Here is a 12,648-nt window from a genome sequence, read left to right on the forward strand (position 1 = left end):
GGGAAGCACAGAGGAAATAAAAGCTGGCTCCTTCCTGTTTTGCAGACCTCACCGCCTGGGGCCCCACCTGCCCCACCTGCCCCACCAGCCAGCTAGCAAGCTGGAACTTGGCCTAACCCCTGCACTGGGCTCACACATCCCCAGGCAAGCTTCCTCACACAGCCGGAAACCACTGGGACTCACTTCTTGCTAGGTCTGCAAGTGCTGGGAGTCCACTCCCACACTGGGTTAGTCTCTCTCGGCAGAGAGGTGTCCAGCCTGCTCTGATGGTGACCTTGCTCTCCTATAGATGGGCTACGTGCGAGAGTATATTCTGTGGGCGGCATCCAAATCCCAGCTTCTGGCGCACCAGTTTATCTGGAACATGAAAACTAACATCTATCTGGATGAAGAAGGGCACCAGAAAGACCGTGAGTATTTACTTGTACCTTCCCTCAGGCCTCCCCTCCAATCTTTAACCCTCCAGAGCCCTCCCAGGGCCTGTGCTGCCCCCGCCCATCGCTCTGCTTCCCATCCTTTAGTGGAAACATCTTAACACCTAGCAGGAGCAGGACCCACTCCTTCTTCAAGCCTTTGCTAACCTCACCTGCAGACTCTCTGCCTACCCTGGCACCATCCCGCTGCTCCCCAAGCCTCTGTGAGAACTTCTTCTCACCCTGCACTTGACCTAGCAGTTCCATATGGGGACAAGGTGGCCACTCAGAGCAATGGTTCTCAAACAGAGCTTGTTTGAGAGCTTGTCTTCACACCCTTCAAAACTAGTGAGGCCCCCAGAGAGCTTCGATTTACACAGGCTTTAGCTCTCAATGTTAACCGGTGTTGGATAGTGAAACCAAGTCCTTTAAAAAATATAAGCCCATTACATGGTAATGTAAATAATGTATTTTTGTGAAACATAATTCAAAAAGGAGCAAGAAGAGTGGTGTTGCTTTACAGATTTGCAGATCTCTTTAATGTCTGTAATGTCATAACATCTTTAATGTAGTAAAAGACGGCAAGATTCCCACTCCGCTTCTGTGTTTAACCTGTTGGAATATGCTGTTTCCGTTGAAGTCAATGTGGGGAATTCAGCTTCACACAGACCCGGAGCTGGAAGAGGAAGGAGGGTTTTAGTCGTCTTTCTGGTCACTACATATAGTCTCAGTTGATACTGCACCAAACCACAACAAGTGATAGATTCTTAACGATGAACTGTGATGGGGATTTGAACTTACGTGAGCGAGTTTCTCAGTGTGATGGCGTCTGGAGACAGCCCTTTCTTTAAAGTCCATTGGTCTCCCCAGCGCTCTTACCCACCCCCACCACCAGCAGGACTTCACAGCGTTAAAGATCACATCGGTGAATGCCCCACCGGTCTTACAAAACAGACATTTTCAAGTGCTGGGAAGCTGTCAAGCTCACAGTCATAGACGCAGGTTTCCTAAAACTTAGCAGTTTTCCTCAAACGGCAGATTCACCTTGTTTATTTTTCAAGGAAATATCTGCCATATACCTAAGTCCAAATAAGTATATTTTTGTCCGCCAGTCAATCTCTTAAGTAAAAATGGTGTTCCCTGAAACAAGAAGTTAGTTGAGTTGGAAAGTCCGTCGTAAGGTGCTTCTACATACTTCCCATGCGGCCGACTGCCGCGTGACTTCCCATGGCGTCACAGTAGGTATCCCAGAGATGGCTTCGGGATAGAGTGTCATCAAGTTAGTCCTTGCTTATCGCCTCACCAGAGACATTCTTAGTGACACTGGCTTTTGTTCATACCACGGGAGCAGAGCCATGAGGATCCAGTGACCACTAGCACCTCGGCCAGCTGCTTGCGCCTGGCCTTGCAGTCGTCTACACAGCAAGGAAGGCAAACAACCTGTCAGTGTAGAGTTGACTGGGGGGTCTTGAAGGGTCCCAGAGACCCTCCAGGTAGCTGCACACCACATTCTCGGGGCAGTTGAGCTGGCCTGGGTGCTGGGGAACACCTGAACACCTGGGCTGCGTATCTGGCAAATGTGTGGGGTTTCCCTGAGGGCCTTCGGTGGCCCAGCTGTAGGCTGTCCCTCTTGGTTTCTCTGTCAGCTGACATCGGTGACCTCTTGGAGCAGTTAGTGGAGGAGATCACTGGCTCCTTGTCGGGCCCAGCCAAGGACTTCTACCAGCGGGAATTTGATTTCTTTAACAAGATCACCAATGTGTCAGCCATCATCAAGTAAGTGGCACCTCTCAGTCCTGGATCATGGAGATTGCCTAGAGGGCCCCCCTGATTCTAGTGAACAGCCAGGATTGGGAATCTCTACCCTGGCAAGTCTCTTGAAAATAGAGTAAAATGCACAGCCATGTGAATTTCAGAAAACCTATGTTGGTTTCATTTTGGATAATGTCCCATAGTTTGAAGCCACTCTGCTCTCTCCAAGTTCTGAAGCATCCTGAGGTATTAGGAAAACCGGACTCCTTTGCAGCTTCCAGTGTCATTTTACTGATTTATCTCCTGGGCCATCTATGTGCGAGGGCTGACACATTCCCTGGGCATTGGGGGCCCTGCCTATTTGTGTGGGATGGGGCCCTGGAGTCATCAACTGACCAAGGGCATAGGGGAGGCCCCAAGCCGCCTCTCCTCCCAGGTGCCTCATTTCCCTAGGCTGTCCCTGGTGCTCAGGCTTCTCTCACCTTGGTCACCTCGTGGTTTCACCGTACGTCCTGAGGGCCTTTCCTGGACCCAGTACTAAATACAGCGGTGATGCAGCTTCTAGCCCACAGAGGCCTGAAGAGGTGGGAGGGGTGTTCCTGGGCATCCCTTCAGGCGCCTGATTGCACTCCGCACTGTCATCCTCATCCCAGGCTTGCAGGAGGTCTCAGGGGCCTGCCCAAGGCCATGATGCAAGGAAACAACAGAACTAGCACTTGAACGTAGGCCCCAGAGCCAGCTCTGTCCCCTGAGCGTCTCTGAAGCAACATCACACACCCCACACAAGTGAGGGGGAAAGACAACCAGAAAATCCACCTTAGTCCCCCGGGGCCTCCTGGCCCCTGATGAGTGTGGGGCAAGGACCCCTCAGGGTGGCCTCCTGGAAGAATTGAGCCTAATAGGGCCCTCAGTAGTAGCTAGAACTAGGAGGAAAGGAACAGAGAGGCAGACGGGAGGGGCCCTCCATTGCCCCCCGAAACTCCAGAGGCCAGTTCCTGCAGCAACAAAGCAAAGCATCTCTGTCCTGTTTCTCAGGCCCTACCCTAAAGGCGATGAGAGGAAGAAGGCATGCCTGTCAGCTCTGTCTGAAGTGAAAGTACAGCCGGGTGAGCAGGCCACATGGTTGGCTGATGAGCCGGCTTCTTTCTGCAGGGGGGCAGGGTGGGCATGGGGACCAGGGAGGTGGCCAGCCCACGTCAGCCTGGGGCCTGGGGCGCCCAGTGTCCCTCTCCACAGAGCCACTTCTCACCTGACACTCTTTATCTTCCTTGTCCCAGAAGAGGATTCAGAAGCCCTGTTGGGGGTAGGGGGAGGAAGAGGTCACAGTTGGGCTCCCTGTGACTTCCGAACTGTCCCTCAGGCTGCTACCTGCCCAGCAACCCTGAGGCCATCGTGCTGGACATTGACTACAAGTCCGGGACGCCCATGCAGAGGTGAGAGGCCACCTGCAGTCCAGTAGCTCCCTTGCACCAGGCTCTCTTTGCTCCCGCACCCGTGCCATGCTCCTTCTGTTGTTTTTCAGTGCCGCAAAAGCCCCATATCTGGCTAAATTTAAGGTGAAACGATGTGGAGTTAGCGAACTTGAAAAAGAAGGTCAGTGAAGAATCTTTGACACGGTTTGGGATCTAAGTGATGGCAGTTTCCTTGAGCGTGTTTAGTTTATGACCAGCTCCCCGTGAAAGGTGACATCCCTCTGCTCTCAGTCTGAGCCCTGGTTTAGGGGTGGCTGGCATGGAGCTGGTGTAGACTGACAGAGACACCTGGAGTCCAGCCCTAGGTCAGCCATTGAGTCCAGGAGGCACCTTCCTGAGGCTGAGTGGCCCAGGGCTTCAGGGGGTGCCGTGCAAGTGACACAGGCCCAGATTGCTTCAGTGGCTGAGATATATTACCCCACAGTTCTGGAGGCCTGAAGTGCGACATCATGGTGTCAGCACGGCCGTGCTCTTTCAGAAGGGTTCCAGGGGAGAATCTGTTCCATGTCTTCCTCCCAGCTGCCGGTGCTTGCGGCAAGCCGTGGCCATCCTCCGCAGCCTTGTCACTCCCACCTCTGCCTCTGCCTTCACAAGGCTTTCTTCCTTTGTGCCCATGTCCTGCTCTGATAAGGCCCACCCTAATTCTTATGAACTTGACTATATAAGCAAAGATCCTATTTCCAAATAAGGTCAATTCTGTGGTTTTGAGTGGGTAGGAATTTTAGGGGATACTGGTCAACCCAAGCAGAGAGCTTTGTACCCCCCTGCCAGTATGGGACAGACCTTCCATGGCCTTCCCTGCACTCTGGCCCCCAAGTCCTCCCCGGTACCCTAGGGTACAGATATATGCACTCCTGCCCCCTAGTTCACAGTGCCCACCACTGGTCCTGGACACGCCTGGGTCCCCTCTTCCTGTGAAAAGGGGGCTTCATCTTCAGTTCCATTTAAGCCTAAACATTCTTTGAAAGAGACCCCTGACCCTGTGGCTCTCCCTGACCCCAGGAGCCTGCTGGGCCTCTTTGGTCTCTTTAGGCTTTGCAGAGACAATCCCCAAGGTTCCTAGGGCCCTGGGCCTGTGAGCAGGGCTTGCCCCGACCCCTACAGAGGGCATCTCCCTGCCTCCAGGCTAAAAGGCTGCCTCTTCGCCCCGTGCAGGTCTGCGGTGCCGCTCAGACTCTGAGGACGAGTGTGGCACACAGGAGGCTGATGGCCAAAAGATCTCGTGGCAGGCGGCCATCTTCAAAGTGGGAGACGACTGCCGGCAGGTAGTGAACGGCCAGGCCTGCCCTCCCGGAGGCTCCAGGCATGCTGCAGGGTCACACCTTGTGCACAGACCCAGAGCTTGGCTTCCCACATTGGGCGGAGGTGCCACAGAGGAAAGCGGGGCTTTCTGTCTAACCCAGGGGCCTCTCCAGTAGGTCCCACCCACTGTCCATCCCCTGCCACCCAGAGGGAACTGCCCTGGGACAAAGGCACCCCCATCACGTCCCCCACTAGACAGCGCGGCCTCAGTTCAGCCCAGTGCTTGATGGTCCTGAGAGCCCAGCCCAGCATGAGGAGCAGTGAGACCAGACATTTCAGGCTCCTGCCTGGCCATGGCCTCCTTCCTACCCGCCCTCCTCACTGCTGGGGGTCAGGTGAACTAGAGCATGGCAGGCGGCCTGCTGACCATCCCATGCCTCCCTGGTCTCCAGGACATGCTGGCTCTGCAGATTATTGACCTTTTCAAGAACATCTTCCAGCTGGTTGGCCTGGACCTCTTTGTTTTCCCCTACCGGGTGGTGGCCACCGCTCCTGGGGTAAGTTCCCTGTGCAGGAGCCCAGGGGGAGCCCCTGATGCCTCAGGCCAAGAAGAGTCTCACCTGCAGGCCTTGGCATCTGGCCCTTCCTCCCCAGTGCGGAGTGATTGAATGCATCCCCGACTGTACCTCCCGGGACCAGCTGGGCCGCCAGACGGACTTTGGCATGTACGACTACTTCACGCGCCAGTATGGGGACGAGTCCACCCTGGCCTTCCAGCAGGTGAGTGGCAGGGCGGCCCCAGACCTGAGATGGCTTGCACACGCCATCCCGCCTACACCCAGCACTGCCTGTGGGCCAGTACCCTGCTTCCTCGTTGCCCTTTTCTGAGTCTTTATACATTTGGGGGTAAAACCAGTGTACCCCATAACCTTCCTTGGGATTCAAAGAACCTTGAGATAGACTCCTCAGGAGAAAGCAAGTTCGTGGGTGTGGGAGAAAGGGTTTGCTGCTCCTGAATCCCCAGATGTAGTCACTTGTCCCTTCTATTTCCAAGATCTGGCTTGCTGATTTGGTCTCTGATTGCAAGGCTGGGAACAAGAGCCCAGAGAACAACTGCCAAGCCTTGGGGTCCCAGGCAGGGAGGCAGGAGAAAGCCCGCAAGGCCCCGGGAGGTGCAGCCCTTGGGGTACCATCCATGAGCACCTGGGCTCTCTCCATGCAGGCGCGTTACAACTTCATCCGGAGCATGGCTGCCTACAGCCTCCTGCTGTTCCTGCTACAGATCAAGGACAGGCACAACGGGAACATCATGTTGGACAAGAAGGGCCACATCATCCACATCGGTCAGCTACACCCCAGGGCCGCCCTCTTCTCCCTTCACCCGCTAGAGGCCAGGGCAGGACAGTAGTCCCCACCCCCACAGAAGAGCCAGACATGCTGGGGTCACCCAGCCAGGAAGGGCCTGGGCCAGGGTTTGAGTTTAGCTCTAATGCCCAAGCTATTGGCCACCAGGCTGTGGGGATAAGTAGTAGCAGCAGGATGGCAGGGTGTGGAGTGCTCTAGGGTCAGAAACCAGAACCAGGCAGAGCACGGCTCACCCAGCCCCACGTCCAGCGTTTCTGCTCCAGCCTGGCTCCCCAACTCCAGTTCCTCTTTTCTCTCCTGCCTGCTTGCCACCGCCTGCCCCACCTTCCCCAAGAAAACACGGCCTGGGGCCAGCTCATGGGGTGTGGGAGCCAATAACTCCACCCCGTGGCTGAAGCATGCCCACATTTTGCCCTGGCACCCGATCCTATCAAGAATGGCTTTGGGGGTTTTGCAGACTTCGGCTTCATGTTTGAAAGCTCACCCGGCGGCAACCTTGGCTGGGAACCAGACATCAAGCTGACAGATGAGATGGTGATGATCATGGGGGGCAAGATGGAGGCCACGCCCTTCAAATGGTTCATGGAGATGTGTGTCCGTGGCTACCTGGCTGTGCGGTGAGCCCCAGGGAAGGGCCAGTGGGGTTACCAAGACCACAGGGAGGAAAGTGGCAGATTGGCGCTGGTCCTGGTTGCCACTTAATCTCACAAGGCCAGCCTTCGGAGGTCCCATGGGCCCTTCTCAGGCCCTTTGTGGATGGAGGTGCTGCAGTTCAGAAGAGCAAGCCAGGTGCTAGGGGCTACCTATTGGCCTGGGCAGCCTGGGCCTTGCCTTCCTGTCACTGCTCTGCCCATCTGTGCCAGCGACTTCCTGCTCTGAGCGACAGTGTCCTGCCATATTCTGTAGTCTCCAGGCATGGCCTTGCCTGCCAGCACCTTGGGCTCCCTGCTCTGAGTACCCCATTCACCCCTTCACCCAAGCCTGAGATCTGCCATCCCCTGGGCTACACGCTGAAGACTTACTGTCCTGGCTTCAGAGTGTCACACGGCCAAGGCCACCCAGCATTGTTGTGGCACCTGAACTCCAGTCCTGAGTCTGTCGGAGCCTGCATCAAGGCTGCTCAGAGGGTCAGGCTGTGTTCACGCTGCGTGCCTGCACTTCCTTAGCCAGGCACAGAAACCACGGCTGAGGCCTGGGGTGGGCGGACCAAGGCACGAGGCTCAGCCCAGTCCAGGGTGTGTGGGTATCCCGCGCCCGGCCACCACAGGGGCTGCCCCACTGAGCCACAGAGGTGTGGGTAGGTGGGCCGCTGTGTGGCTGTCATGTGCGGGCTGTGCTGCAGGACGGCGGTGAGCAGGGTCAACCTGCTTAGGCCAGCCTTCTTCCCCTTCCTTCCCTGCCCCTCCCCAGGCCCTACATGGATGCAGTCGTCTCTCTTGTCACTCTCATGTTGGACACGGGCCTGCCCTGCTTCCGTGGCCAGACAATCAAGCTTTTGAAGTAGGTCCTGGGCACATGTGCAGGCCATTTGGGGGGGCAGTTGTCCCCTCCGGGTGGGAGCCTCCTTAGTGCTGGTGAATGTGATCATTATCAAGGCCACGCACTCTCTTGGGAACCCCAAAGCAGACAGGGTTCCTGGGTGAGTCCCTCTCACCACACCCGGGCTGCAGACATCCCAGGAGTCCCTTCATTTCTCAAGAACACAGGGCCGACCCTGCCCCCAGGCCTGAGGCTGCAGTAGCTTGGCCTTGGGCTGGTCCTCCCCCAGTCCAGGGGCCACACAGCGGGGGTGGTGCTGGAGAAGGGGACAGGCCCTCCAGAACCAGCTGGGGACAGTGTTCATGCCCCTTAGAACTGTCCCTAAGAGGGAGCATTCCCTGGGCCAGCCCTCCCCTGAACAAATTCCCACAAATGCTGAGTGCAGTCTCTTAGCAAGCCCTCATCCCCACGGGGAGGGTGGCCTCGAGGAGGTGACAGACCTGACATGGCCCTCGCCCCCAGGCACAGGTTCAGCCCCAACATGACTGAGAGGGAGGCTGCGAACTTCATCATGAAGGTCATTCAGAGCTGCTTCCTCAGCAACAGGTGAGTCCCCTTTCCTCTCCTCTCCCCAGCCTCCTGCCGCACAACAGTGCTCTCTGAGCACCTTTGCAGGGCCACCACGCCCAGGCTAGGTGGCAGGGATGCTGCTGTCCCAGGGGACTCTCTGTCCCACAAGTCCTGAAGGGAGTCCTCACAGAGTGACAGGGTGCTGGGATAGAGGGGCCAGGGATATGCCAAGGGGAATACCCAGCAGAGGCCTCAAGGCCCAGTTTCCTGTCTGCCGCCCAGCCTGTGAGGCCGGGGGAGCTCTGCATGCAGAGGGCACGGGGCTGGGGGGCAGGGAGGTGAGCACAGCCCAGCAGGCTGGATGAAGAGCAGAAAGAGCTCGGGGAGGCTTCAGCCCCACCCCTGCTCCCCCACACCTTCCTCAGGCTGCTGCCTGGGCCCCAACAGCAACCCCACACCTTCCTCGGTCCTGGGGGAGGGGCTGGCCAGTTGGCCATTATGACAGGAGCGGAAAGAAAAGGTGGTGGTTCCGAAAGCAGAGCCGGGGCTGAGCTTCCCCACCCTGATTCCCTGGAGGGGCAGAGGTGGAATCTGAGAGGAATGCTGAGTGCCTCCCAGGCCTGATATCCCCCCCCCCCCCCCCCCCCCCCGCAGAGAAACAGGAAGTGGTTCAAGGGCAGCATGGGGACCTGACCAGAGGGGTTTAGAGGGCAGGACAGGGGAAGTCTCTTCTGATTGTTTTGTTGGCAGAGTAAGGCTTGTGCTGGGAAGTATGACAGGGGAGGAGGACAGGGTCTCTCTTGTGTACCACATGCCAGGCCAGGGGCCAGAGTGTCCCCTGACACAGGGACAGCTCCTGTGGTTGGATTCCCAGCCCAGGACAGAGGGCAGGCATCCAGCTGAGGAGGCCTGGCAGGAGACAGAGCAGAACAGGACTCACACAGCCTTGGTCCCTGGTGGGGGAAGGTGTGTCCCCTGGAAGACGGGCTGGCAGGAAGGCCAGAGGGTCTGCGATCTTGCATTTGCACCTTTAGGGAGGGAAAAAGGGACACCTTCTAAGTGCAGCTTTCTAGGAGGTGGTGAAGGACTCGGTGGGGTGAAGGGGCCCAGAACTAGACGGTCTCCTACAGCCTCCCTCCACTGTCCTTCCAGGAGCCGGACCTACGACATGATCCAGTACTATCAGAATGACATCCCCTACTGAGAGAGCAGCGGACCAGCGGTTGAGGCCACCCCACCACCACCCCTCCCCCGCCGAGCCATCCTGCAGTCGTGGAGCTGAGCGAGCACACCCCCACACCCCAGCTGCTGCGTGTGGTCGAAGGGGGTGAGCTGCCGGTGACCCCGTCATCCCATCCATTGGAGTTATTTTTATAGGATAAATAGGACAAACATACACTATGCAGAGCCTGGCAATCTACTCCTTCCTGGCGTGACCCACATGTGACGTGTGAGGCTGGAATGACAATCATCTGAGGACACTCTCGGCATGGGTGTGAATACATTTGCACTGGACACATTCCCAGCACATTCCCTACCTGTCTTACTGCATAGGTACATGAAGTATTTTCTTGTGTATAAAAAATTATATTCAACTTAAGATTTAACCAATGTGAACAAAATAAAAACCAGCAGAAGTGTGGTGTCCAGGGGCACGTTCAGCTGAGGGGGATTCCTGGATATGCTGGGAAGGGAGCACGGCTGTATAGGGACGGGGGGATGAGTGCGGCTGGCCAGGAAGCCTCTGGGGGCCCGGGCGCACCAAGAACACTGTTCCAGCTCTCGCACGGGGCCCCAACTTTCCCATCCGCGTCTCTCCGTCTCTTGTCAGCACAGGTGGGGCTCCGTGTCCTGCCTCTGCTCCGGCCTTTTCCTTTTCACGTACTCTGCTCCGAGACTCCGAAACCCTTGTGCAGCCACCCCCAGCAGCTGTCTGCCCCCACCTACCACGGCCTCTAGACCCTTCCGCGGACCGGAAGCAAAGACCCCGAACTAAAACAGATGACACAGAGCAACTAGAAAGAAGTCACCGAAGTTAAAAATGCAAAAGAGCAGTTGAATAGAGCGGACAGAGGTGAAGAGAAATGCGACCGAGGGAACAGAAGTACCAAAAATGAAGCGAAAAGGAAAGCTGAAGGAGAAGCTCCAGTCAGCTTCCAGCAGGATTCCAGAGATGATGAGAAACGCGAACACTCAGCTTCAGGAAGCACAGCTGAGTCCTAAGCAAATACGAATACAAGTAAGAACAGAAAAAAGAAGCCGATGGGGCCAGGGTGGCGCAGTCAGCTGCATGTCCGACTCTTGGTTTTGGCCCAGGTTGTGATCTCAGGGTCTGGTCGTGGGATTGAGCCCCGAGTCTGGCTCTGCACTCAGTGGAGAGTCCGCCTGAGGATTCTCTCTTCTCCCTCTCCCTCGGCCCCTCCCCCTGCCCATGCTCGCTCTGGCTCTCTCTCGAGTAAATAAACCTTAAAAAAAAAAAAAATTGTAGCAACATGGACAGGACTGGAAGAGATTATGCTGAGTGAAATAAGTCAAGCAGAGAGAGTCATTAATCATATGGTTTCACTCATTTGTGGAGCATAACAAATAGCATGGAGGACAAGGGGAGATGGAGAGAAGGGAGTTGAGGGAAATTGGAAGCAGAGACGAACCATGAGAGACTATGGACTCTGAAAAACAATCTGAGGGTTTTGAAGGGGGGCGGGGGGTGGGTAGGTGGGAGAGCCTGGTGGTGGGTATTAAGGAGGGCACGGATTGCATGGAGCCCTGGGTGTGGTGCATAAACAATGAATTCTGGTACATTAAAAAGAAATTTTTTTTTTTAAAGCCAGTATGTAAGTTTAAAAATCCAAAAGAAAATAAAAATAATTTTTTTAAAAATCCCAAAGAAGGCAGGAAAGGAAGAGGAAAGAATAACAAATGGGACAGAGTCCTCCTGTGACGGCCGACCTTAGTTGCATCTTTAATTATGTTACGTATCAAGGGACTAACCATTGCAGTTAAAGGATTGCGACATGGACAAAGGACGAAGAACCACCGAGATGCTGACAAAGAGGCACTTTGACTCTAAAGCCATACCCCTAAGGTGAAGAACATCAAGAAAAAAGGATTTACTGTCTACAGTTGTGTGTGTATGAAGGAAAATCTGACAGAATTCAAACGATTCTACGGTTAGAGTTGGAAATTTTAACAGCCCTCTCTCCACAGGTGATAGAACTGGAAAGAAAGTGAACACAGGAGATCTGAACATTCCTCCACTTGCCTTACCTGAAGGCCATGTGTAAACCCCACTCCAGCCCCAGCAGCAGGGCTCCAGGCTGGCGGCCAGCTGGGCCTCAAGGCAGCTCTGAGCATCCCGCAGCACATGCGTGTTCTCTGGTTACGTGGAATTGAGTTAAGGATCAGTAACCATAAAGCTCTCTGGAAGAACCCTCAATATTTAGAAATGTAAAGAGTAGAACTAAAATGCAAAGTTCAGGGGCCCCCGGGTGGCTCAGTGGGGTAAAGCCTCTGCTTTCCACTTGGGTCATGGGGATCAAGCCCTATATCGGGCTCTCTGCTCAGCAGGGAGCCTGCTTCCTCCTTCTCTCTCTGCCTGCCTCTCTGCCTACCTGTGATCTCTGTCTGTCAAATAAATAAAATCTTTTAAAAAAGTAAAATAAAATAAAATGCAAAGTTCATGGAAGATTCAAGGCAATGACCAGAGCAGCAGGCTTTAAGGCAGTGGCTGGGGTGGATGGCAGAGCTAGCCAAGTTCAAGAAGAGATACCAGAGGAGCGCCTGTCTGGCTCAGCCGATACAGCATTTGACTCCGGATCTTGGAGTTGTGAGTTCCAGCCCCCAGTTGGGCCTAGAGTTTCCTTAAAGGGGAAAAAAAAAAAATAAAAAGATACCATAAAATAGGGTATAATTTGGGGAAAGATCAAACAGAAGATAAGAGTGGGGAGAGCATAAAAAAGACAGGATACACACATTATAAAATGGTAGAAATATTTTCAAACGTAGCAGAAACGTTTCCAAACCACAATCCTTAAAAAGACTTGTCAAATCGGCATTAAAAAGGAAGTCAGTCAGATGCTACATAACAAGATTCTGGCAATGTGGCAAATAGTATATCTGGAAAAATTAGAAGTGCTGTTTCTAATACTGGGGAGAAAATCTAAATCCATGAGCTGACAAGAAGATAAGGTCCCTTTAGAGACTAAAGACAATGTGAAATTTATTTTTTTTTTTTAGAAGATTTTATTCAGGGGCGCCTGGGTGGCTCAGTGGGTTAAGCCGCTGCCTTCGGCTCAGGTCATGATCTCAGGGTCCTGGGATCAAGTCCCGCATCGGGCTCTCTGCTCAGCAGGGAG

The 12,648-nt window shown here is 54.7% G+C and overlaps 1 protein-coding gene across 1 annotated transcript in view; it reads left to right on the forward strand.

Moving 5' to 3' along the window:
- PI4KA (phosphatidylinositol 4-kinase alpha) overlaps window positions 1-9,937 on the forward strand; it is a 118,556-nt gene extending 108,619 nt beyond the window's left edge. The window contains exons 43-55 of the mRNA XM_082697647.1: window positions 290-410; window positions 2,060-2,189; window positions 3,201-3,271; window positions 3,526-3,598; window positions 3,688-3,758; window positions 4,793-4,902; window positions 5,332-5,436; window positions 5,534-5,659; window positions 6,102-6,222; window positions 6,702-6,861; window positions 7,655-7,744; window positions 8,246-8,329; window positions 9,446-9,937. Coding sequence (XP_082553773.1) covers window positions 290-410; window positions 2,060-2,189; window positions 3,201-3,271; window positions 3,526-3,598; window positions 3,688-3,758; window positions 4,793-4,902; window positions 5,332-5,436; window positions 5,534-5,659; window positions 6,102-6,222; window positions 6,702-6,861; window positions 7,655-7,744; window positions 8,246-8,329; window positions 9,446-9,497 — 1,314 coding nt within the window. The 3' untranslated portion in view covers window positions 9,498-9,937. The remainder of the gene's footprint in view (window positions 1-289; window positions 411-2,059; window positions 2,190-3,200; window positions 3,272-3,525; window positions 3,599-3,687; window positions 3,759-4,792; window positions 4,903-5,331; window positions 5,437-5,533; window positions 5,660-6,101; window positions 6,223-6,701; window positions 6,862-7,654; window positions 7,745-8,245; window positions 8,330-9,445) is intronic.
- Window positions 9,938-12,648: the final 2,711 nt, after the last annotated feature.

The sequence above is a fragment of the Mustela nivalis genome (genome assembly GCF_964662115.1).
Source record: "Mustela nivalis genome assembly, chromosome: 14".
In the NCBI taxonomy this organism is placed as follows: Eukaryota; Metazoa; Chordata; class Mammalia; order Carnivora; family Mustelidae; genus Mustela; species Mustela nivalis.